General features: G+C 43.1%; 1 protein-coding gene across 1 annotated transcript in view; it reads right to left on the reverse strand.

Moving 5' to 3' along the window:
- The window catches only part of hpse2 (heparanase 2), a 290,363-nt gene extending 271,754 nt beyond the window's left edge, over positions 1-18,609 (reverse strand). Inside the window, exons 1-3 of the mRNA XM_080205316.1 lie at positions 18,314-18,609; positions 16,476-16,633; positions 14,879-15,040 (exon numbers count right to left, since the gene is read on the reverse strand). Of these exons, the coding sequence (XP_080061442.1) occupies positions 14,879-15,040; positions 16,476-16,633; positions 18,314-18,609 (616 nt within the window). The remainder of the gene's footprint in view (positions 1-14,878; positions 15,041-16,475; positions 16,634-18,313) is intronic.
- Positions 18,610-23,970: the final 5,361 nt, after the last annotated feature.

The following is a 23,970-nucleotide window of genomic DNA, read 5'->3' on the forward strand; positions in this document are numbered from 1 at the left end:
TAATAAATCAAATCAAAATCATATCACAGGGCTCTTCACAGAACTTTCTATTCCAGGAACACACATATCCTCATCATTGGCACCACTCTCAGAGTTTCTACCTCTTAAACTGGAGAGAGGGCAGATTAAAGGGTTGGGATTGTGATGTGAGGTTTGAGTTTTTCCCGTTGCCCCACGTGAGAAAATGGAAAACCATAATAATAAATGACTTTGCTTCATGAGCTGCGTAAAAATTGGACTTGTATTTTCATTGAAATAGACTTTGATGCCTAAATTATAGTTTATAATTTGCTGGACAGTGCACTGCACTAAAAATAGATAGTTCAATCTGAAACATACTGGAGTTAAAAGATTGAGCAAAATAAATGCCAACTGCACCTAACTATTCATAAAGTCCAACATTATTATCGAGATTACAGATGTTCAATGATATCCTCAACAACTGGGGGCAGATTTTGCATCATGTTTATGATCTTCTGGGATAATCAGAAGGCAACCAAAATTGGCTTGATGTCAGAAGACAGAGGGTGATTGTAGAGAGTTGTTTTTCAAACTGGAGACCTGTGACCTGCGGTGTGCCTCAGGGATCTGTGCTAGGTACACTGTTATTTGTCATTTATGTTAATAATTTTGATGAGAATTTAGGAGGCATGGTTAATAAGTTTGCAGATGACACCAAGATTGGTGGCAGAGTGGATAGTGAAGGTTATCTAGGATTGCAACAGGATCTTGATCAATTGGGTCAGTGGGCTGACGAATGGCAGATGGCGTTTAATTTAGATAAAGTGATGCATTTTGGTCGATCGAACCGGGGCAGGACTTAGTCAGTTAATGGTAGTGCGTTGGGGAGCGTTATAGAACTAAGAGATCTATGAGCACAGGTTCATAGCTCCTTGAAAGTGGACTCATAGATGGACAGAGTGATGAAGAAGGCATTTGGTATGCTTGATGTCATCGGTCAGAACATTGAATACAGGAGTTGAGACGTCTTCTTGAAGTTGTACAAAACATTGGTAAGGCCATACTTGGAATAAGAACATAAAGAACATAAGAACATAAGAAATAGGAGCAGGAGTAGGCCATCTAGCCCTTCGAGCCTGCCCCACCATTCAATAAGATCATGGCTGATCTGTCGTGGCTCAGTTCCACTTTCCCGCCCTCTCCCCATAACCCTTAATCCCCTCTCTTATCAAGAACCCATCAACCCGCTTCTTAAAAATATTTAGCGAGGCAGCCTCCACCACTTCAACGGGCAGAGAATTCCAGAGATTCACCACCCTTTGAGTGAAGAAGTTCCTCCTCAACTCCGTTCTAAACCACCTCCCCTTTATCTTGAGGCTGTGCCCCCTAGTCCTACTGTCTTTTTTGAGCGGGAAGAGTCTCTCCACCTCTATCCTATCCATCCCATTCATCATCTTATACGTCTCAATGAGATCTCCCCTCATTCTTCTAAACTCTAACGAGTACAAGCCTAGTTTATTCAGCCTCTCCTCATAGCTCAATCCCCTCAACTCCGGTATCAGCCTAGTAAACCTCCTCTGCACTCCCTCCAGGGCCAAAATATCCTTGCGCAGGTGCGGCGCCCAAAACTGCACACAGTACTCCAGCTGCAGCCTCACCAATGCCCTATACAGCTGCAGCAAGACCTCCCTACTTTTATATTCAATCCCCCTCGCTATGAAGGCCAGCATCCCATTCACCTTCCTGACCACCTGCTGCACCTGCAAGCTGGGTTTTTGCGACTCATGCACAAGGACCCCGAGGTCCCTCTGCACCGTCGCCTGCTGCAGTTTTTCGCCACGTAAGTAATAGTCCTTCCTACCATTCTTCCTACCAAAGTGGACCACCTCACACTTGCCAACATTAAATTCCATTTGCCATTTCCTGGCCCATTCGCCCAGCCTATCTAGATCCTTCTGCAGACTCTCCACACCCTCCGCACAATTTGCCTTTCCCCCAATCTTGGTGTCATCAGCAAATTTCGACACCCTGCACTCGGTTCCCTCCTCCAGATCATCTATATAAATACTGTGTACAGTTCTGGTCACCCTATTATAGAAAGGATATTATTAAACTAGAGGGCATAGGTTTAATGTGAGAGGGGAAAGATACAGAAGGGTCCAGAGAGGCAATTTTTTCACATAGAGCATAGTGTGTCTGGAACAAGCTGTCAGTGGGGGTGAGTACAATTTTGTCTTTTAAAAGCCTTTCGACAGTTACATGGGTAAAATGGCTAGAGAGGGATATAGGCCAAATGCAGGAAATTGGGGCTAACTTAGCGGTTAACAAGAAGGGGCGGCATGGACAAGTTGGACCAAAGGGCCTGTTTTCATGCTGTAAACCTCTATCATTATAACCTTGTATTTATAAAGTAGCCTTCAGAAATGTCTCAGAGTATCAAAGTACCTCATGTGGTTAACTGCTGTGAATTGCTGCCATAATTGTCCCAGGAAATATTTGTAAGATGAACAATTAGTCCATTTGTTTTGGATGGAGATGGAAACATTGGCCAGGGCACCAGAACCTTGCAGTGCTGGAGAAGGGATCTCTCCCTGCCTGTGCAGATTAAGTGCTTCTTTAGACTTTGGCCGGTTCAGCAGATTGTGGTTGAATAATCCTTTAATTCCCATCCATCCGAATGTGATCTCTCGCCCGCGGGCAAGAAGTCATCCCTCTCCCTCTCGAGGAAAACAAGTTCAAAAGCTATCCCTTTCGGTTTGTGAAAGCATTTGTCCCTCCACACAACCCCCCGAGAGCACCGCCAGTCCCCGGCTTGGTGCCCTCAGCAGTCCCCGCTCGTTTCTCTCAGGCCTACCTTCCTAAGCAGGCCGCCTGCCCTGACTAACATGGCACAGAGCCCAACTATCTGTGTACCCCATCGAGGTGCTGAAGAAAAGTGCCACCTAAAACAGTAAGCCTTTATTTCTGATCATCACTCCCGCCAGCCGCCTTGGAATGCTTTTAAAGGTGTTATATGAATACAATACTAGCTCATGGCTGATCTATACAGGCCTCAACTCCTATTCTGTGCCATTTCCCCATAGCCCTCTGTCAAATATTTATCCACCTCCACTTTAAGTATTTTTAATTTTTTTATTCATTTGTGGGACATGGGCATCACTGGCTGGCCAGTATTTATTGCCCATCCCTAGTTGCCCTTGAAGGGCAGTTGAGAGTCAACCACATTGCTGTGACTCTGGAGTCACACATAGGCCAGACTGGGTAAGGATGGCAGATTTCCTTCCCTAAAGGATATTAGTGAACCAGATGGGTTTTCCCAACAATGGTTTCACGGTGGTCAATAGATTCTTAGTTCCCAGGTATTTTTTGTTGAATTCAAATCCCACCATCTGCTGTAGTGGGATTCGAACCCGGGTCTTCCAGAACAGTTGTTGGATTAATAATCTAGCAATAAGATCACTAGGCCATTACTTCCCTACCACCCTCTAGGGCAGAGAATTCCAGAGATTTACCACCCTCTGCAAGAAATAATTTCTATGCACCTCAGTTTTAAATGACTGGCCCAAAATCCATCTGCTGTGGAACATTAACATAGACCTCATAAACACCAGGAACTAATTGATTGAACACAGCCTCCCATGACCTGAATTAAGAGAACAATATCAAAGTAGATTTCAAAGCCTGGTCCCACAAATGATACCAATGGCTAATTAATCGGATGCTAGTGGCTGAGAGAGGAATATATGTCAGGACAACGTGGAGAATTCTCTGCCCTTCTTTAAATGATACCATCTGATTCTTTCCAACCACTGGATTTAGCACAATAATAGCTCATCAAAAAGTAACAACAATTCAACATACCCTGAGTACTGGGGGAGGTTGCAGGCTTATTCATTTTTTCATGGGATGTGAGTGTCACTGGTTGGGCCAACGTTTGTTGCCTATCCCTAATTGCCCTGAGCTGACAGGCTTGCTGGGCCATTTCAGAGGGCACATTTATTTCATCCACTAATTGAACTTAAATTCCACGGTTGCCAGGGTGGGATCGTGAAGCCATTACCCTCAATCTCTGGGTTCGCTAGGCCAGTGACATCACCACTGTGCCACCATTTACCCAAGTTATGTGCTTAAGTCCTGGTGTGGAGCCTCAATCCACAACCTTCTAAGGAGAAAGAGTGCTAATAAGTGAACTAGGCTGACAGATTCCTTCAGGCAATACCACAAAATACCAGAGCAATATCAATGAAGCTCACATTTCAAGTCATCCATCCCTTAACAGACTGTCTCAATGCGGATTGAGTTATAAAGGAGCCAAAATTCTTTTCTTTGGCAATATTCAGTTCATACTGAGTTGGACAGCTGTTCCTGGTAATTTCCCCATGTGTATGAAATATAGTAACTTACAGCCAAGATACAGTATACTGTTATGAAAGATAAAGTAGTAGGCGTTTAAAGTTATTTTTAACATCTTTTCTACTAGATCCGCAACACAACAGACAAAATAAGGAGTGGCACGGTGGCACAGTGGTTAGCACTGCTGCCTCACAGCACCGGGCACCTGGGTTCGATTCCTGGCTTAGGTCACTGTCTGTGTGCAGTTTGCATGTTCTCCCCTTGTCTGCGTGGGTTCCCTTCAGGTACTACAGTTTCCTCCCAAAATGTGCAGGTTAGGTGGATTGGCCATGCTAAATTGCCCCTTAATGTCAAGGGGAATTAGCTAGGGTAAATCCATGAGGTTATGGGAAAGGGCCTGGGTGGGATTGTGATCAGTGCAGACTCGATGAGCCGAATTCTAATTCACGTCAAGCCATGCTATACTTATTACTTAAAGTTACATTTTATATGGGGGATTGGTTGGCTCAATTAACTCGTGTGTTGTTCCAAATAACACCAACAAGAAAGTTCAACCTCCTTTCTGGCTGAGGTAGACTTGGGATCTGTATCCTTGCCCTGATGTACAAGGCAAGGGCAAACTATCACTTGAACTTGTTGAAGTTGTACAAGACATTGATAAGGCCACACTTGGAATACTGTGTGCAGTTCTGGTCACCCTATTATAGAAAGAATATTATTAAATAGAAAGTATGCAGAAAAGATTTATTAGGATGCTACCGGAGCTAGATCGTTTGAGTTATTGGGGAGGCCAGATAGGCTGGGACTTATTTTCTCTGGAGCATAGGAGGCTTAGGAGTGATCTTACAGAGGTCAATAAAATGATGAGAGGCATAGGTCAGCTAGATAGTCAATATCTTTTCCTAAAGGTAGGGGAGTCTAAAACTAGAGGGCATAGGTTTAAGGTGAGATGGGAGAGATACAAAGGGGTTCAAAGGCACAATTTTTCCACACAGAGGGTGGTGTGCCAGAGTAGTGGTAGAGTCAGATACAATTTTGTCTTTTAAAAAGCATTTAGCTTAGATGGGAATAAAGGGGTATGGGTCAAACGTGGGCAATTGGGACTTGCTTAGAAGTTAAAAAAAGGGGCAGCTTGGACAAGTTGGGCTTGTGTGTAAACCTCGATGACTCCATTACCACTTATAAAAACTGTCGATAAAATAGCTCAAGGTGAACCATCAACAGGCCAAGAAGCAGACAGAGTGGTGTTTCTGGACTAGTAATCTAGAGACCTGGGTAATACTCTGGGGATCTGGATTCGAAACCCAGAAGAACCTGGAGTTAGAAGTCTAATGAAACCAGTGTAGGTTGTTTTAAAACCCCCTTTTGGTTCACTGTTGTCCTTTAGGGAAGGAAATCTATTGTCCTTATCTGGTCTGGCCTACATGTGACTCCAGATCAACTCTTAAATATCCCCAAGGATGGGAATAAATACTGGCCTAGCCAGTGACACCCACATCCCACAGATTAATTTTTAAAAACTGGATAGAATTTCATAGAAATAACTGCAGAGAATCAGGCCATCAGACACAAAAGATCCATGTAGGTGCTTGTCTCTCTACATCATCTGATTATAAACTTCTATTTCCTTTCTCCTTCATCTGCCTATCTAGTTTCCCTATAAAGGGATGTTATTCATCTCAATTGCTGCATGTGGAAGCAAGTTCCACTCTGGTTCTCCTGAATTCCTTACTAGATTTATTAGAGGCTGCCTTATTTTTTACGAACTTCCCACAAGTGGAAACATCTTCTCTATGTCTATCTTATCAAAGCTTTTCATGATTTTAAAGACATCCAAGAGGTCACTTCTCAGTCATCTCTTTTTCAAAGAAGTGAGCCCTAGCTTGTTCAGTCTTAATACATTTAATTTTGCAGTTCCTTGTAAACATTTCCATCTTCCCCCCAGCGCCTCTATATCATTTTTAACAGCTTAAATATGTTGCTAAATATATATCACACTACAGGATCAAGATTGCAGCAAGGTGAGGGAGGGGACACATGCTTAGACACTTTCCCTTTACATACAATCCTAGGCACGACGGGCTATGGGAACTGGTCACTGGTTGGATTTATAATTAGGTTTTCCTTTTGTTATAACAAGCTGTATTTTAATTGTTGGCCTGCCCAATCATGTTCCTTGTTTAGAATCCCCCCCTGCTGGTGCTGACTGCCTGCCCTCCTCAATCACAGTGGCACAGTGGTTAGCACTGCTGCCTCACAGCACCAGGGACCTGGGTTCAATTCCCGGCTTGGGCGACTGTCTGCATGGAATTTACACATTCTCCACATGTCTGCACGGGTTTCCTCTGGTGTCTGAATGTCCCAAAGTCTGAATAATGTGCTGGTTAGGTGGATTGGCAATATTAAATCCTCCCTCACTGTACCCGAACAGGCGCCAAAGTGTGGCAACTAAGGGAGTTTCACAGTAGCTTCATTGTCCTGTTGATTTAAGCCTACTTATGACACTAATAAATAAACCTTTAAAAAAAAACCCTCAAAAATCAATCAGTTAGGATAAAATGGTGAAAAAGATGGACAAAAGGTGGATCTCGTCAACTATACCATGATGTGATAAGCTGACAGGAGACCCAGACAAATGGTTTCCTCATTCACAGAGGACCGGATGGCTAATAGCAGTAGCAGCCATGTTATCTTACCCGTCACTTTCACTTGGCCTCCAAAGGCAAAATCCACCCTGACAACTAGCAACTGCAATAGTGCTGCCACCACAATGTTTAGACTATGTGCCATGGATGAAATCCAGTGGAGGAAATAGTGAGAAGAGAGAGAAAGCCCTGGGCGTGGCATTAGATTGTGAAGAGACAGATGGAAGATCTCCACACTGCAAACAGTTCCAGTTCCTGACACAAATCAGGATATCACTGATAGCTCAGCTTTAATGAATAGCATTTCGCTTTCATGCACACTAAAGGTTTTTGAAGATGCAGTGTGTCTTCTCAACAGACATCTTCTGAAGACTGAGATTCGATCAGTACACACACAATCCATCTGTTGATTAATCTTTAATTTTCTAATGAAAAGGATTAACAGGGTGGCATGGTAGCACAGTGGTTAGCACTGCTGCCTCACAGCACCAGAGATTAGGGTTCGACTCCTGGCTCGGGTCCACTGCCTGTGTGGAGTTTGCACATTCTCCCCGTGTCTGTGTGGGATTCCTCCGGGTGCTTTCCTCCCACATTCTGAAAGACGTGCTGATTAAATGGATTGACCCGAACAGGCGCCAGAGCATGGCGACTAGGGGAATTTCATAGTAACTTCATTGCAGCGTTAATGTAAGCCTTACTTGTGATTAATAAATAAACTTTAACTTTAAGAAGGGAATGAAAGTTTTGTAGAGTTTACCTCACACTTTTTCCTTGCATAATCTTATTAAATCTGACATGCAGGTGTTCTATATCTGGCCCAGGGAGGTAGTTGGTGCCCATCTGGTTATACACAGTAGGAAGTCTCATAACACCAGGTTAAAGTCCAAGTTTGGTAGCAAAAGCCATTAGCTCTCGGAGCACTGCTCCTCCGTCAGGTAAGTGGGTTCACAAACAGGGCATGTAAAGACACAAACCCAATTTACAAAATAATGGTTGGAACGCGAGTCTTTACAGATAATCAAGTCTTAAAGGTACAGACAATGTGAGTGGAGAGAGGGTGAAGCACAGGTTAAAGAGATCTGTATTGTCTCCAGCCAGCACAATTAGTGAGATTTTGCAAGCCCCAGGCAAGTTGTGGGGGTTACAGATAGTGTGACATGAACCCAAAATCCCAGTAGCATTGATGATACGACAATGGATGAATGAACACCGCTCGACAATCACCAGGTAAGAGCGTTCTCTTCCTGTTGGGGAACACTTCAGCGGTCACAGGCATTCGGCCTCTGATCTTCAGGTGAGCGTTCACCATGGCAGCCTTCATGATACACGGCAGCGCAGAGTCGCTGAGCAGAGACTAATAGCCAGGTTCCGCACACATGAGGACGGCCTCAACCGTCACACTATCTGTAACCCCCACGACTTGCCTGGACTTGTAAAATCTCACTAACTGTCCTGGCTGGAGACAATACACATCTCTTCAACCTGTGCTTAACCTCTCTCCACTCACATTGTCTGTACCTTTAAGACTTGATTACCTGTAAAGACTCGCATTCCAACCATTATTCTGTAAATTGAGTTTGTGTCTTTATATGCTCTGTTTATGAAGAGAGCTCCCACTTACCTGATGGAGGAGCAGTGCTCCAAAAGCTAGTGGCTTTTGCTACTAAATAAACCTGTTGGACTTTAACCTGGCGTTGTGAGACTTCTTACTATGTTTACCCCAGTCCAACGCTGGCATCTTCACATCTGGTTATTGCCTGGGTACCACTACAGCATTATTGCACTGCCATGAAGCTAAAGCCTCTTTACCTTCCTCCAGCGCAGCACTCCATCTATTTGTTGTATCCAGCTTAAAGTGTCCAGCGGCAATGGAATTCTGTTTCATCCGGAGTTGAACAGGCAGCCATACAAATAATTACATCAAGTTATATGTGCAGGTAATCTAGCAGCATGAGTAGGCCATTCAGCCCATCTAGCCTGCTCCACTATTCATTTTGATCAGGACTGATCATCAAATTCAATATCCTGATCCCCCCCTTCCCCCCATATCCTTTGATCCCTTTAGCCACAAAAGTTATATCTAATTTCTTCTTGAAATCAGATAACGTTTTGGCCTCAACTACTTTCTGTGGGAGTGAATTCCACACATTTGCCACCCTCTGGGTGAAGAAATTTCTCCTCACCTCAGTTCTAAAAAGGTTCATCCCTTATCCTCAAACTAGGACCCCGAGTTCTGGACTCCCCCACGGTTGGGAACATTCTTTCTGAATCTATCCTGTCTAACCCTGTTAGAATTTTCTAAGTTTCTATAAGATCTCCTCTCAGTCTTCTAAACTCCAGTGAATATAATCCTAACCCACTTAGTCTCTCCTGACATGACAGATCTACCATCCCAGGAATCAGCCTAGCAAACCTTCGCTGTACTCCCTCTGTAGCAAGGACAACCTTTCTCAGATAAGGACATCAAAACTGCATCCAGATGTGACCGACAAGCATATTAAAGTGGCCTGTAGCAATGAAATTCTGTGCTATCCGAGTTGAACAGGCAGCTGATTAGATCAAGTTGTACATGCAGGTACATGGCTTGATATTCAAATGACACATGAATCACGATTAAACACAATATTGCAGCATGTCACTTAAGGTTATTGGGGAATGAAACTGATATCGATATCGTTCACTCTTGTGCGTAAACAGAATCTGTGGCGCTGATTTTATTCCATGGGTCTCATGCTGTTCCTGTTGTCAACAGATTCAATAAGAGTTGCCTGCTCCATAAAAGCATTGTGCGCTTGTCTTAATTATGAGTTGGCTTTACATTCTGAGCTGTCCTTTGATGGTTTCCGTTCTATTTGCTTGATTTGTTTTTGCTCGTAAGTGACATCCATGGCAATTTGGGTATCCAGTGACAAATGGGAATGAAATGTTGTTCCTTGTATTTTAATGTAATGATCATATGTTATTAATTAAAAACATGAACAAACATTTGGGAGCTGCATAAATAAACTGGGTCCATGGGTCCAAAAAGACCATACTTGCAATCTCAAGTCCACCTCCACATCTTAGCCCCCATCCTCCCTTTCTCCAGAAATGCATTCAACTGTCCCTTGAACATATTTAAGTAACCTTGCCTGGTAACAAATTTTTTGTACCCACCAAGATTAAGGATTTGCATTGAGATTTAAACAACTTTCAAATTTCAGCATCAAGCGTGTCCAGATCTACAATATCATATTAGGGGCAGCACGGTGGCACAGTGGTTAGCACTGCTGCCTCACAGCGCCATAGATCCAGATTTGATTCCCAGCTTGAGTCACTGCCTGTGTGGAGATTACACCTTTTCCCTGTGTCTGCGTGGGTTTCCTCTGTGTGCTCCGGCTTCCTCCCACAGTCTGAAAGGTGTGCCAGTTAGGTGCATTGGCCATGCTAAATTCTCCCTCAGTGTATCTGAACAGGCGCCAGAGTGTGGTGACTAGAGGATTTTCACAGCAACTTCATTACAGTGTTAATGTACTTGTGACTAATAAATGAACTTAACTTTACTTAACTGTCATCACTTTGTGTGAGACTTGTGCATTTGCTTCCCAGAAGCTAAATATAAAACTGCCAGGGCTTGCTAAGATTGACAGCCTAAATAGCACTAAGAATGGATTTTGATGTATATTGACCTTGAAGTGTCCTGGCAAATTTATATTCAACCTGAAGCCAACTGCAGGAAGTTTACACATTCAAGAACAGGCAATATTATCATGAAATATAAAAGCAGCTAGTTTTTATTTATTCATTCATGGAATGTGGAGTTGCTGGCAAGACCAGCACCCATGCCTTAATGCCCTGCAGACCTTGGAGGTGAGCCACCTTTTTGAACAATTACCGTCCACTCCCACAGTGCGGTCACTACGGATTCCAGCACTTAGCTCCAGTGGCGATAGGGAATGCTAATAAGTTTTCAAGTCACGATAATATGTGGCTTGGAGGTGCAGTTGGAGATAGTGGTGTTCTCATACACATGCTGCCCTTGCTCTCCTAGGTTGTAGAGATCACAGGATTGGAGATGCTGCCAAAGAACCCTTGCTGCAGGTCGTCTTATATCTGGTATATACTGCAGCTGCAACAGTGGTGAATGGTTAACATGATGAATGGGGTGGCTATTATGCAGAGAGTTTTGTCAAATCCAGTATTTCAACCCAGTCCCAAAGCCCTACTGTACCAATGTGACATGTTTCAAATTCCATACCAGACACCTTGCTATGTGATATTATCAACATAGAACTGAATTAGAGATCATTTGGGGATGTGAGCTCATGTCCGCTATAAACTAGAGTGATAATACCCATTACTTATTACATATGGGAACTTTACAGTAGGCAGAGTACTGTATAATTTCATCCCATCAGCCTACATTCAATTTAAATGTAAGTTTAACTAACAATGTGCTAAACCCGGAGGCCAATTTGCTAATTGTATTTACCTTTAACTAAAATGAAAAGGAATATCAATTAAATAAAATCAGGAAATTGTAGAAAAACTCAGCAGGTTTTTCCAAAGAAAACTTGTTCTCATTGGACTCAATATGTTAAGTCTGTTTCTCTCTCCACAGATACTGCCAGAGCTGCTGAGTTTATTCCTTCATTTGCTGTACTTAATTCAATATTTTGATTTTATTTGAGTATCAATGATACTTTGGTGATTGACACTGATCACCTGATCTCATTTATGAACAATGATATACTGTGAGCTATTACAGACCAGTTAACACTTATTTCTTAGCATGGGTCAAGGTCTAAAGAAGAGGGTAGAAAATTAAATTAAGGAGAAATAAGCTGTACAATAATGTGAAAACAGGGTTGAGATTGCCAATACTACAGTTAAGAAATCCCATTTCTTATTTAAGGAATCTGCTTTCTCAGGAGACTATGGAAATTTGGCATGTCAGCTACGACTCTCACCAACTTTTACAGATACACCATAGAAAGCATTTGTTCTGGTTGTATTACAGTTTGGTAAGGCTCCTGGTCTGCCCAAAACTGCAAGGAACTGCAAAAGGTTGTGAATGTAGCCCAATCCATCACGCAAACCAGCCTCCCATCCATTGATTCCGTCTACACTTCCTGCTGCCTCAGCAAAGAAGCCAACATAGTTGAGGACCCCATACACCTTGGACGTTCTCTCTTCTACCTTCTTCTGTCAGGAAAAAGATGCAAAAGTCTGAGGTTGCATACCAGCCGACTCAAAAACAGCTTTTTCCCTGCTGCCATCAGACTGTTGAATGGACCTACCTTGCATTAAGTTGATGTTTCCCTACAAACTAGCTATGACTGTAACACTACATTCTTTGTCTGTATAGCACACAAGAAACAAAGCTTTTCACTGTATCCCAATACATGTGACAATAAAAAATCAAAAATATGAAACATTTGATGAAGAGTCCCTTTTCCAGAATTATGTTCATATGAAGTTGTTATCAGGAGGATGATGTGGTGCATGAACTCTGTAGGAACAATGAGTGGCCTAAGAAATAATTACAAAGAAGGTGGCATGTTCATAAATAAATAGTAGTAGGATTTGCTACTAACCAGTTATACTTATTTGCTCATCCGAGATTTAGATACAGTTTAAAAAAAAGACTGACTGACACCTGGTTCACAATATAGTGCCAGAATTCAAATGCTAAAGCTTCAAAAAGCTTTTGTGATAGTGCCCCTATATCTGTTACTTCCATGCTGATAGGGAATAGTTTAGGATGTGCGTTTGTGCATTTTCAAAAACATAACACTTTCTCAGAGTTACAATGCAATGTGCAGAGTGAGAAGTCTCACACCACCAGGTTGAACAGAGCAAGTCTGTAATCCATCTCCTTTGCTTGCTCCGAAAGCTTGAATCCAAAAAATTGAATCCAATTCATGTTCCCCATGCGGGCTGCAAGCTGGCAAAACACGCATTACACCTGATCTGGGATTTGATGGAAATATAACCGGCTAGAGTCTGATCTGCTCCGTGTGCAAAGCCAAGTGGGTAGACAGACCCCCAACGCACGTTCACACATCACACTGTCTAGCTCTGCCCCAGTAGGAAACTGCCAAAAAAAAGGTCCTCTAAGCCTCTTAAGAATCTTGTAAACTTACTGCTGTCTGCTTCTAAGCGCAGAACATAGCCGCTTTCGGCCAGTGTTATAAATTAGCTGCAACAAAAAAAACAGAAACTGCTGGAAAATCTCAACAGATCTGACAGAATCTGCGGAGAGAGATTAGAACTAACCACTCGAAATTTAGAAATGTTAACCCCACTCTGTCTCTTCGCAAATGCTGTCAGACCTGCTGAGATTTTCCAGCATTTTTCTCTTCTTGTTTCAGGTTCCAGCATCTTGTTTTTATATCATTACAAATTAGCCACCCGGGCACCAACGCTCTGCAAATGTCCTCATTCTTTGCCTGTGCCGTTTGCTCCTTTATCACTAACCTCAATGCATCCCTCAATCAGCAATACCCCAGATTAACCAACTGCTTACACATACCCAATCTGATGGAGCACTTTACGTTTAAAGCAACATTTCCAGAGTAATTAAGATCAGATTTGTGTTATTTTGAGATGGGGAATCAACTATGTAAGAATATTCCCCAACATATGAGCCTTGTAGTGTCCCCCATTTCCATTCAATGCTTCTAACATCAGAACGGAAGTCCATTCAGCAATACTGACTCTGATACAGCCTTCCATATAATTATTTAAACATGTTTCATGCGTTCTGGAAATTTGAAATCCCCAGTACTCGGGTGCATTTAATACAAATGTTTAGCAGATTTCCCAGTCACTGACAAACTGCAATCGGCCAAAGAGTGAAATCGTTCGAAGGAAAACAGCTGACGGGTCAGTTCAAATTCAAAACAAAATCATTGTTGTTTTCTTCACTGAGTGAGCCCGCATGTAACTGCTCATTGCCATGCGATTAGGACAGCACACATGCCACAGGCAGCCAGTACACTATATGCAACCGATATACCATATGCAGCCAATACACTAAATGCAACCGATACATTATATGCAACTAGCTACAATACATGCCACTGGCAAACTATATGCAATATGTACAACATAGCAACTGATACACTATATGTAACTAATTCAATCCACTTAACTAGTTCAAGTACACTATGTGTACTAATTCAATACACTTAACTAGTTCGGTTCACTATATGCAACTAATTCAATACATTTAATTAGTTTAGATACACTATTTGTAACTAATTCAATACACTTTAATTCAGGTACACTATATATAGCTAATTCAATCCACTTAACTAGTTCAGATACACTAAAAGTAACTAATTCAATATAGTTAATTACCTTAGGTACACCATTTGTAACTAATTCAATACATTTAACGAGTTCAGGTTAAACATGCAGCTGTGTACCGTACATACTGCACCCACGTTATTTTTAGAAGCGTCTCACGCTGTTTTGTTAGATTTAACGAGTATGCTTATTCACCCGTATTCAATATTTGTATTTTACACAAAATTTCTTCCAAATCGACAAAAATTTGAAAATAAAATCGGACATTCGCAAACCACAGCACTATATTTCACTTGTGACCGTCGGTACAAACACTCTGAATGACCAGTTAAGGAATTGCCTCTACGAGTCGGTCCATTGAAGTCAGTGGGAAGGGGATCACTAGAAGATTCTCATGCCCCCCCTGGGGTGAGAATAGACACCAATAGAAATCGAAATGTCCACCGCAAAATCGCACAAACGAATTGTGAGGTTCCTGAGATTGGGACAGAACTAATCAACCCCTCTGTCTCAGCAGCCTCTCACTCGTTCAAACGAACCCTCTCTCCTGCACTCTCTCAAGTGCTTTATTTTAGCCGAAATATAACCAGCGGCACAGACCAGGCGAGCGGGTCTGTTCTTCCTACCTGTTATTGTGATGTTGCTGTAGGTGTTGGAGAATTGTTCCTTCGTTAGAACGAGTTGCATCTGCGAAGCTTTCTCCCTCTGTAACTCCAGCATGATATCCGGGTGCTGGGCGATTTTACAGCCATTCTGCTTATCCAGGGCGATGTCACTCCGGACAATGTCTGAAATGGTAAAACCAGACCACTTCAGGGTGCGAGTTGATACCAGGAAACAGTCTAAATCACTGTTCCAGTTTTATTACCCCCACCTCACCCCGCGAATCTCTGATAACGCAACAAACAACTGGAGAAATTTTAATCTTCAAAAATCGTTTAAGAACATCTTACCAAGGGAACTTTCCGAGATAACTTACTCAGAATTTTGATACTGTGGGAACGCTGTAAAATGGCAGGGATAGTCTGCTGCACCTTTCAAATGGTACGTTTCGTTTCATTGAAAAAAATAGAATTCTGATAGTTTTTTAAATTCATTCGTGAGACATGGGCATCGCTGGGTGGCCAGCATTTATTGCCCATCCCTACTCGAAGGCAGTTCAGTGTCAACCACATCGCTGTGGCTCTGGAGTCACATAGAATCCTACAGTGCAGGAGGCCATTCGGCTCATCGAGAATGCACTGACTATAATCCCACCCAGGCTCCATCTCCATAATCCCATGCATTCACCCTAGCTACTCCCCCTGACACTAAAGGGTAATTTAGCACGGCCAATCCACCTCACCCGCACATCTTTGGACTGTGGGAGGAAAGCGGAGCACGCAGAGGGAACCCACGCAGAGACGGGGAGAATGTGCAAGTTCCACTCAGATAGTGATCCAAGCCGGGACTCGAATTCGGGTCCCTGGCGCTGTGAGGCAGCAATGCTAACCACTGTGCCACCTTGCTGCCCTCACATGTAGGCAAGACCAGGCAAGAACGGCAGATTTCCTTCCCAAAAGGACAATAAGAGAGCAGATGGGTTTTTCTGACAATCCACAATGGTTCCATGGTCATCAATAAATTCTTAATTCCAGATTTTTTTATTGAATTCGAATTCCATCATCAGCATGGTGGGTTTGGAACCCGGGTACCCAGGATATTAGTTGAGTTTTTGGATCGATAGTCTAGTTATAATGTCACTGGATAATGGCTTTGTAGTGTTATCACTAGGCCGTTAATCCAGAAACTCAGCTAATGGAGCACAAATTGTAACTGCTAACATGTCACGGTGATTTGTAATTGTAATCCATGCATTCCCTGGATTGTGTCATGTTAGAACAGGTTAACATGAAGAGATTGATTTATCTGTTGTGGCAATGCTGTATATAAAATGTATATAGTGACAGTATACATGTTCACAGCACATATATATAATATCCATGTTTCATTATATATTAAACAACATCAGAATACCGTGATTATATGTGATTACAAGCCTTTCAGATATAATATCAAACATCCTTTCGCACTCATAATACAGTCTTTGTAGTTCCACTAACTGTAAAAATTACTTTCTGCTTCTAGCCGTTTAAACAGCATCTCATGTTCCGCCAGGGGCGGCTGGTGGGAGAGGAAACCCATTCTACAGAGTGGAGTGCGGGGGGATCAGAAGATGCATACCGTCTTCGTAGTTTTTCAAGTAGTAATCGGGCCCCAGCTCTCCCCGGTGCTTGGCCAGATTTCGATGATTTTGGAACTGCAAAAAATCCGTCCTTTTCCCGCCGAACCACAGAAATGCTGGGGACAACCCCCGCGCTAGCGTGACCAGCCTCTTGGAGCTGAAAAAAGCAACACACACACACATTGGATTTTAAAAAAAATAACATTTAACCCTCTCTTCATCCCATCGCTCACTGCTTGGGGTATAAAATATTGGCTGGCGTGTTGTTTGCGTGAGCTGTGTCTGAACAATAACGGGGAGGGAGTGGTTAGTAAATAGTGTTGCAATGAAAATAAAAACAATTTTTTCTCCAAATTAACCGCGCCTTTCTTTCCAGCATTTGAACACTGGGCTGTAGACAAAGCGCTTCGGGACATTGCGAGTGGGTTATGAGTCTATTTTAAAAATTAACCCATTCTTAAAGTTACAAAGCTCAGTGTGGACTAGGCAAAACCAAGATCTATCTCCTTGCTTGTTCCAAAAAGCAAACTCAAACTGAATCCGATTCATGGCCCCACAAGACAGACAAACAGGATCTGACAGGATAGTACATTGCATTGATATGAAGGGGCTCGATACGAGCTACAGTAAATTGTCGGGTTGACTTACAAGGGGCGATTTAATTGTTTTTGCCCCAGATGCAAGAAACTCTGGCCGTGGTGAACAGAATTGTACGAGGACGCAGATTCTCTGCGGGATGTTTGCCAGTTAGAAAATGTTACATTTGCACTCGTGTACATACACACAGTAACTACACACGAGATATTGATTACAGGAATGAGAGTCGAAATCGGAAAATGGAAGGGGATTTCTAACACATGGGACCCCCACACCAAATAAGTTATTTTTAAAATGATTACTATGAACTGAAATGAATGCAGCCCCCAGCTTGTTATGTGTTTTTTTTTAAGATTAATTACTGATTGTTTTCTCTGGATCGGTATTTATAGAGTCGCTGCCGCTGGATAGTTTAGCAGTGTGTGTGTTTGTGAAATCGAATTTATTTTCCTTCAAAAGCTCAAACCCAAACGAAAGCTCGCAGACCAGGAAACGTTTACATTTAGCAGCTCCACAAGACATGTGGGTCGGTTTGTTTTTTTGCTTTGACAGCCCTTCCCCACTTTGGTTCAAAGAAAAAATCCACCGTCTTAATTAATTAACACGAAGAGTCAGCCTCAATTCATGAACGTGTCGCCCGTTTTTCCAAATGATTTATTTTCCCCCATTCCGCCTGTAAATAAATCGGTGCCTCTGATCCTCAGCGTTTCCCCCCGACCAGCCCCGGGATAGCCCGCAGCCCCGTCCCCATCGCCCCTTCCTGAATCATCTTCCGATGGTAAAAGAGAGTGGAAGTGAGTTTATCGAATTCAACGGCATTCCTCCCGTTGCTGCTGTTGTGGTTTCTTGAAATCTAAGTTGGGTTTTCGAATGGTGAAAACGCTGGGAGTTGGGTCCCCAAACATTGCTAAACTTTGGGATAAACCAGGCGGCCCTTTGATCAGCTGAGATTGGATGTGAAATACGCCACGTCGATTCTACAGGAGCGAAATGAGTTGCACTATGTCTTAATTCGAGGAAGGATTTGAATCAACTTCAGGTCAGTTTCAGGCCGGCGCACTTTTGAAAGTAAACAAGCAGAAATTGAAACGAAAAACAAAAAAAAAGCGTGTCAATTTCACACTGCGATTTATTAAGCCCGAGGAGGGAATAGTATTTGTTTTAACACAACACACATACAAACAAACACACACTAACAGACACAAGGAGACCTGTTGTTTACTGGCTACCAGCATCTTACCTTAAGAAATCGATCCAGCCGTTGTGTACCACGGCAGGGTCCAGTTGGATTGACAGAAAGTTCTCGCTGACCGTCCGGACGGAACTCCTGATGTTCACGTCCAGGAGGATGAGGGTCCTGGTGTCTCTCGGGTGACTCCTGGCCTGAGCGAGCCCCCCGGCCGCCGGCTTTCCTCCCCCGGCTTGAGAGGCGGCCGAGAGGTGGGCGAGCACGGGGAGGGATGCGAGGAAGTAGAGCGCTGGCAAAGTCCCAGAGAGGCTGCGGTAGAGGCTAAGAGGGAAGGCACAGGGCATCATTGTGGTGGAGAGAGAGAGAGAGAGGGGGAGAGAGAGGCAGACAGAGAGAGAGCAGAATCCAATCACATTTAAAACCTCCCGATGCTCAGACGGATGAGAGTTTTTCGAGCCGGTGGGCGAGAGAGTGAATTATTTCTTTATCTTGCCCCGTGTGTGGATGTGGTTTGCAATGTTTTGATGGCGTGGTTTGCGGCTCCACGCCCCCTCTCCAGCAGCCTCCTCCAGGAGCTCCCACCCCCGCCCCCTCCCCTTAAAAATAAGCCTCTACCAGAAGCTGCCTGTGAGACTCTGTGAGCCCCAGATTCCTGTCCGCGGTGCCAGGCAGCACTCAAAGCCCAAGCCCACATTTCCCCCTCTCCATATATCTTGTACCATACTTCGAACCCCCCTACCCCAGAGGAGAGGAAAAGGGCAGGAGGGAAAGCAGTGAAGATTGTGTACATGTTTTAACTGATGAATGGGTGCATGTGGAAAACCAGAACCTGACTTTCTGCCGGGACTTGCTTCTAGTATTTCCCCCCTCACTTTCCAACACATAAACTTTACCAATGTCCACTCAAAAATCTCCAAATAAAAAGCAATATATGACTACCCGGTACTTCATGTAACGATAAAAGCAAATTGCTGCGGGTGCTGGAATCTGAAACCAAAAGGGAAAATGCTGGAAAATTTCAGCAGGTCTGGCAGCATCTGTAAGGAGAGAAAAGGGCTTTGACGCAAGAGTTATCTGGATTCGAAACCACAGCTCCCTATTCTCCTTACAGACCCTGCTAGGCCTGCTGAGATTTTCCAGCATTTTTTCTTTTGTTCGCATAATATATTACTTAATGATATATATTACTGATCAGTTGTATTCTTATTTTTTTAAATTGTTTCTTACCTCTCTCTGTGTTATTCCCGATGGTTTACCTTCAGGTTCTTTAGTTCTGATTGCTTGTGTAGTCATTATCTCCTTTCAAAAAACAAAGTGATTCCTATGATATAATCCCGCCATGTGTTGGATTTAAGGTGGTGATCGCCATCTCGTCAGAAATGAGTGGATACATTTTTTTCCCACTAAATTGTTGCAGCGCATTCGGCCCATCTTTGTCAGCACTGACTCTCCCAGTGAGCCATTGACACAACGCCATTCATTTTTCTTACGTGAAACGTGTCCCACAGCGCCAGGTCGGAATCTGTGGTCAGTCTCTGTGTCCTTGGTCAGTCCTGAGATTTGGAGTCTGCCCATTTCTTGGTGCACCCCATCATTTTGAGAATCATAGAATCCTACAGAGCAGAAGGAGGCCATTCGGCCCAGTCTGCACCAAACACAATCCCACCCAGACCCTGTCTCCATAACTCCATGCATTTATCCTAGCTAGTTTCCCTGACACTAAGGGGCAATTTATCATGGCCAATCCACCTAACCTGCACATCTTTGGACTGTGGGAGTTTCTATTCAAAGAGTCACATAAAATCTTCTTGAATGCCTAGATTGAACCTGCCTCCACCACATTTCCAGGCAGTACATCCCAAACCCTAATCACCTCTTTGTGTGGAAAAAGTTTTTCTCACATCATATTGGTCCTGAAAATGTACTTTATAAGTATGTAATAAATGTGACTAAAATAGTAGCAGGAGATAGAAAGGGACATGAGTCGATATGCAACAATTTTAGTGAAGGAATTAAACAGCAAATAGAATGTGGGGATATACGATTACAACAGCAGAGTAAAAGGTGGATTGGATCTAATTTGGAGTATTATATTCAATCCTAGTCACCAAAATGCAAGCACTGTGAAAGATGCAGAGAACAGCAACAATACTGAGACTGAGTGTAAAGTGAAATGGCTATGAAGAAGGATTGGGGAAGTTTATCCAATCCAGCACGGAGGTCAGTTTGAGGAAATCTGATCCCTAGATGTGGGTAAACACGAACATTATTTCAAAATGAACCAGGAAAGTTGAACGAGAGGGCAGACATTGAAATTAATGAAAAATTGTTTCCTAACAGATGTTAGGAGAAACAAGTTAGTCTAAATCAATCTGCCAGGTGGTGTAATGAGGCAAAAATGGCAAGAATATTCCAAGGGGGCTGGATGCTAGTAAGAAAACATGGAAAAATGGCTTCAAGGGGTTTTCTAGCCATTGCTTGCTCCCAACCTTACCTTTGTTAACATGTCTTGTGCTTCAAAGTAATTTGGGTATGTCCTGGTCAATTAGGGGTGGGCAATAATGTCTGGCCTAATCAGCAATGCCCATATCCAATGAATTAATAAAAATAAAAATGGAGTATCTCTTATTATGGTGGTTTGTCCTGTGTTGTCTTCTGCTATTGGGGTCTGTTCTGCGTTATTTGAGTATGTCCTCTGTGTTGTTCTAACCTCTGTAAACTTGCGCTCAACCAAATATTTGGAGTCCTAATTTGCACCAAGACCCATTCGGCCATCACCCCCATATTCACTGATCTACACTTGCTCCCAATGTACCAAAGCCTCAATTCTCCCTGTTTTCAAATCCTTCCATTGCTTCACACCCCTCCCTAACTCTATAATCCCCTCCAACCCTACAGTGCTCAAAGATACCTGAGCTTTTCCAATTCGGACTTCCTGACCACCTTTGATTTTAATCACTCCATCATTGGTGGTATCCCTTCCGTTGGCAAGACCTCAAGCCCTGAAGTTCCTCCATCTCTCTTTCTTCCTTTAACATTCTCTTAAAACCTACTTCATTGACAAGTTTTTGGTCACTTGTCCTCATATCTCCTTAAATTACGCCTTACTGTCCCAAAATGTAGACGTTTGGGGATTAGATGGATAAATGTGTGGAGTTATGGGAATAGAGTGTGGGGTGGACCTGGGTAAGATGCTCTGTCAGAGAGTTGATGCACACTTGATGGGCCGAATAGTCTACCCCTGCACTGTATGGGTTCTATAATGTGGTTTGATGTCAAATTTCCTTTGATGACATTCTTGTGAATTGTCATGGGAAATGCTCAAGGCGTTATATTAATGCATGTTGTTGTTGCTTGGAATCTGCTGTGTATTATTTGGGCCGCTCTTAATATTGTTTGCATCTGTTTCTCAAACCTTGTCAAAATGTTCTCAGCAGCGCCACTTGCTGGACATTGACGTAGTCCTGCAGTGTCCAATTTTGCAATTCACAGTGCTAACCTACAGTGGCAGTGTCTTGATGAGACTGGGCATCAGTGAAAATTGCCACACTACAGATCGTATCGTGTCCAGAGAAACCCATTGGGAAAGCATCATTTTCAAGCTTTGGAGGCATCCAAAGCACAAACAAAATTCTCTTTCCTTCTCAATCTAGTTTTCTCCTTTGTTTCCCATTTAAAAACATCCGCTGGTTTCATACAGTTTGATGTCTTGATATCGACAAGTATTTGTAGATGGAAAAAGTGTGCTAACAAAAGTAAAATTGAAATTCAAACAAAATAGAAATACTATTCTCTCTGCAATAATTTCCCATGAGTACTTATTCCCACTAATGAGTGTATAAATTACAACAAGAAGTAACACCAGGTTAAATTCCAACAGGTTTATTTGGTATCACGAGCTTTCAGAATGCTGCTCCTTCATCATTCACCTGATGAAGGAGCAGCACTCCGAAAGCTCGTGATACCAAATAAACCTGTTGGACTTTAACCTGGTGTTGTGAGACTTTTTAACTGTGCCCACCCCAATCCAACGCCAGCATCTCCACATCATGTGTAAATTACAGCTTGGTTTCACTGCCCAGTGTGGAAAGGAAGCATACAGGTCAGGGAGATGACAGGGTCAATCAGGTGAGTTCATTAGCCTCAGACAAGGCTGAAGTTAAAATCACTGCAATATTCTCTCAGTGGCCCTTGTGAATCAGTGAGGGGAGGCAGATTAATGTGGGATTGATTGCTGATCACTCCATATTGGCTTCTACTTTTTGAGTGTGATTGGGTATCTCAAACGATCAATCAGTTCGTAGAATCATAGAATACCTACATTACAGAGGGAGGCCATTGAGCCCATCAAGTCTGCACCAATCACAATCCCATCCCATATAAGCGCACACATTTACCCTGCTAATATCCCTGGTACTATGGTTAATTTACCATGGTCAATCAACCTAACCCACACACCTATGGACTGTGGGAGGAAACTAGAACACCCAGAGGAAATCCATGCAGTCACAGGGAGAAAGTTCAAAATCCACACAGATAGTGAGCCGAGGCCAGAATTGAACCTGGGTCCCTGGTGCTGAGAGGCAGCAGAGTTGCCCCAAAACCAGAAGACCCCATCCGAAGTCAATGGACCTTTACATGATCCACTCTCCCGCCTGTTATGATTCCCATACGAAAGGATGGCCCATTGTCACATGGAGTTCTGATATTGAGAAACCAGGATACTGCAGACGGGAGACAACTCCCCTCCCCCCAACCCCCACCCCCCCACCCGCCCACCTCCCCCAGTGCCTCTAATGAGGGAAATCACACTAGTGGCACAGCCCTGAGTTCAAACAAATCCTGGCAACTGCCCGTTTCCTCCTTGAGGTATGAGCTGTTCTGACAGCACAGTGGCCCACTGGTTAGCACTGCTGCCTCACAGCTCCAGGGATCTGGCTTCAATTCCAGCCTTGGTTGTGTGGAGTTTGCACATTTTCCCCATGTCTGCATGGGTTTCCTCTGGGTGCTCTGGTTTCCTTTCACAATCCAAAGATGTGTAGGTTAAATGGATTGGCCATGCTAAATTGCCCCTTACTTTTCAAGGGTGTGTAGGTTAGAAGGATTGGCCATGATAAATTGCCCATTAGTGTCCAGGGGTAAATACGTGGGGTTACAAGGATAGGGCCTGGTTAAGATGCTCTGTCAGATGCAGGCTCAATGGGCTGAGTGGTTTCTACACGCATTGTAAGTCTTCTATGACCCCCACATACAATGAACCTGGGCCATTAAATTTGGTCATTAACTGACATAGATACACAAAAAACAAGGAGGGGCCAAGAAAAAGAAATTAACAACAAGAGGGACCTCCTGAACCTATCTCTGCTCTTGTCTCTGAGAAGCTGTTGGTTTGTTTCTTAAGTGTAATTGCCAATTTGCTGAGTGATTTTAATCAGCTCAATAATAAAAACATAAAGCACCACCAAGAATGTTTTAGTTACCAGCTGCGGGTTTTTGTTGCTGTTTACTGATTTTGGGGGACTTCAAAGCAAAGGGGTAACTTTTTGGCCAAATGAATGTAACATCTCAACATAACTTACAGTTTGGGACTTCAGGAGAGTTTTCCTGTTTACATTTTGTAATATTGTCATTTTGATATGATAGTTCTGCTCAAGATGCATTTATATCATCAAACATATTGACATCAAGATCCCAATTTCAATTCCAGA

Source organism: Carcharhinus amblyrhynchos, chromosome 17 (assembly GCF_965287045.1).
Source record: "Carcharhinus amblyrhynchos chromosome 17, sCarAmb.v2.hapA, whole genome shotgun sequence".
Classification (NCBI taxonomy): Eukaryota; Metazoa; Chordata; class Chondrichthyes; order Carcharhiniformes; family Carcharhinidae; genus Carcharhinus; species Carcharhinus amblyrhynchos.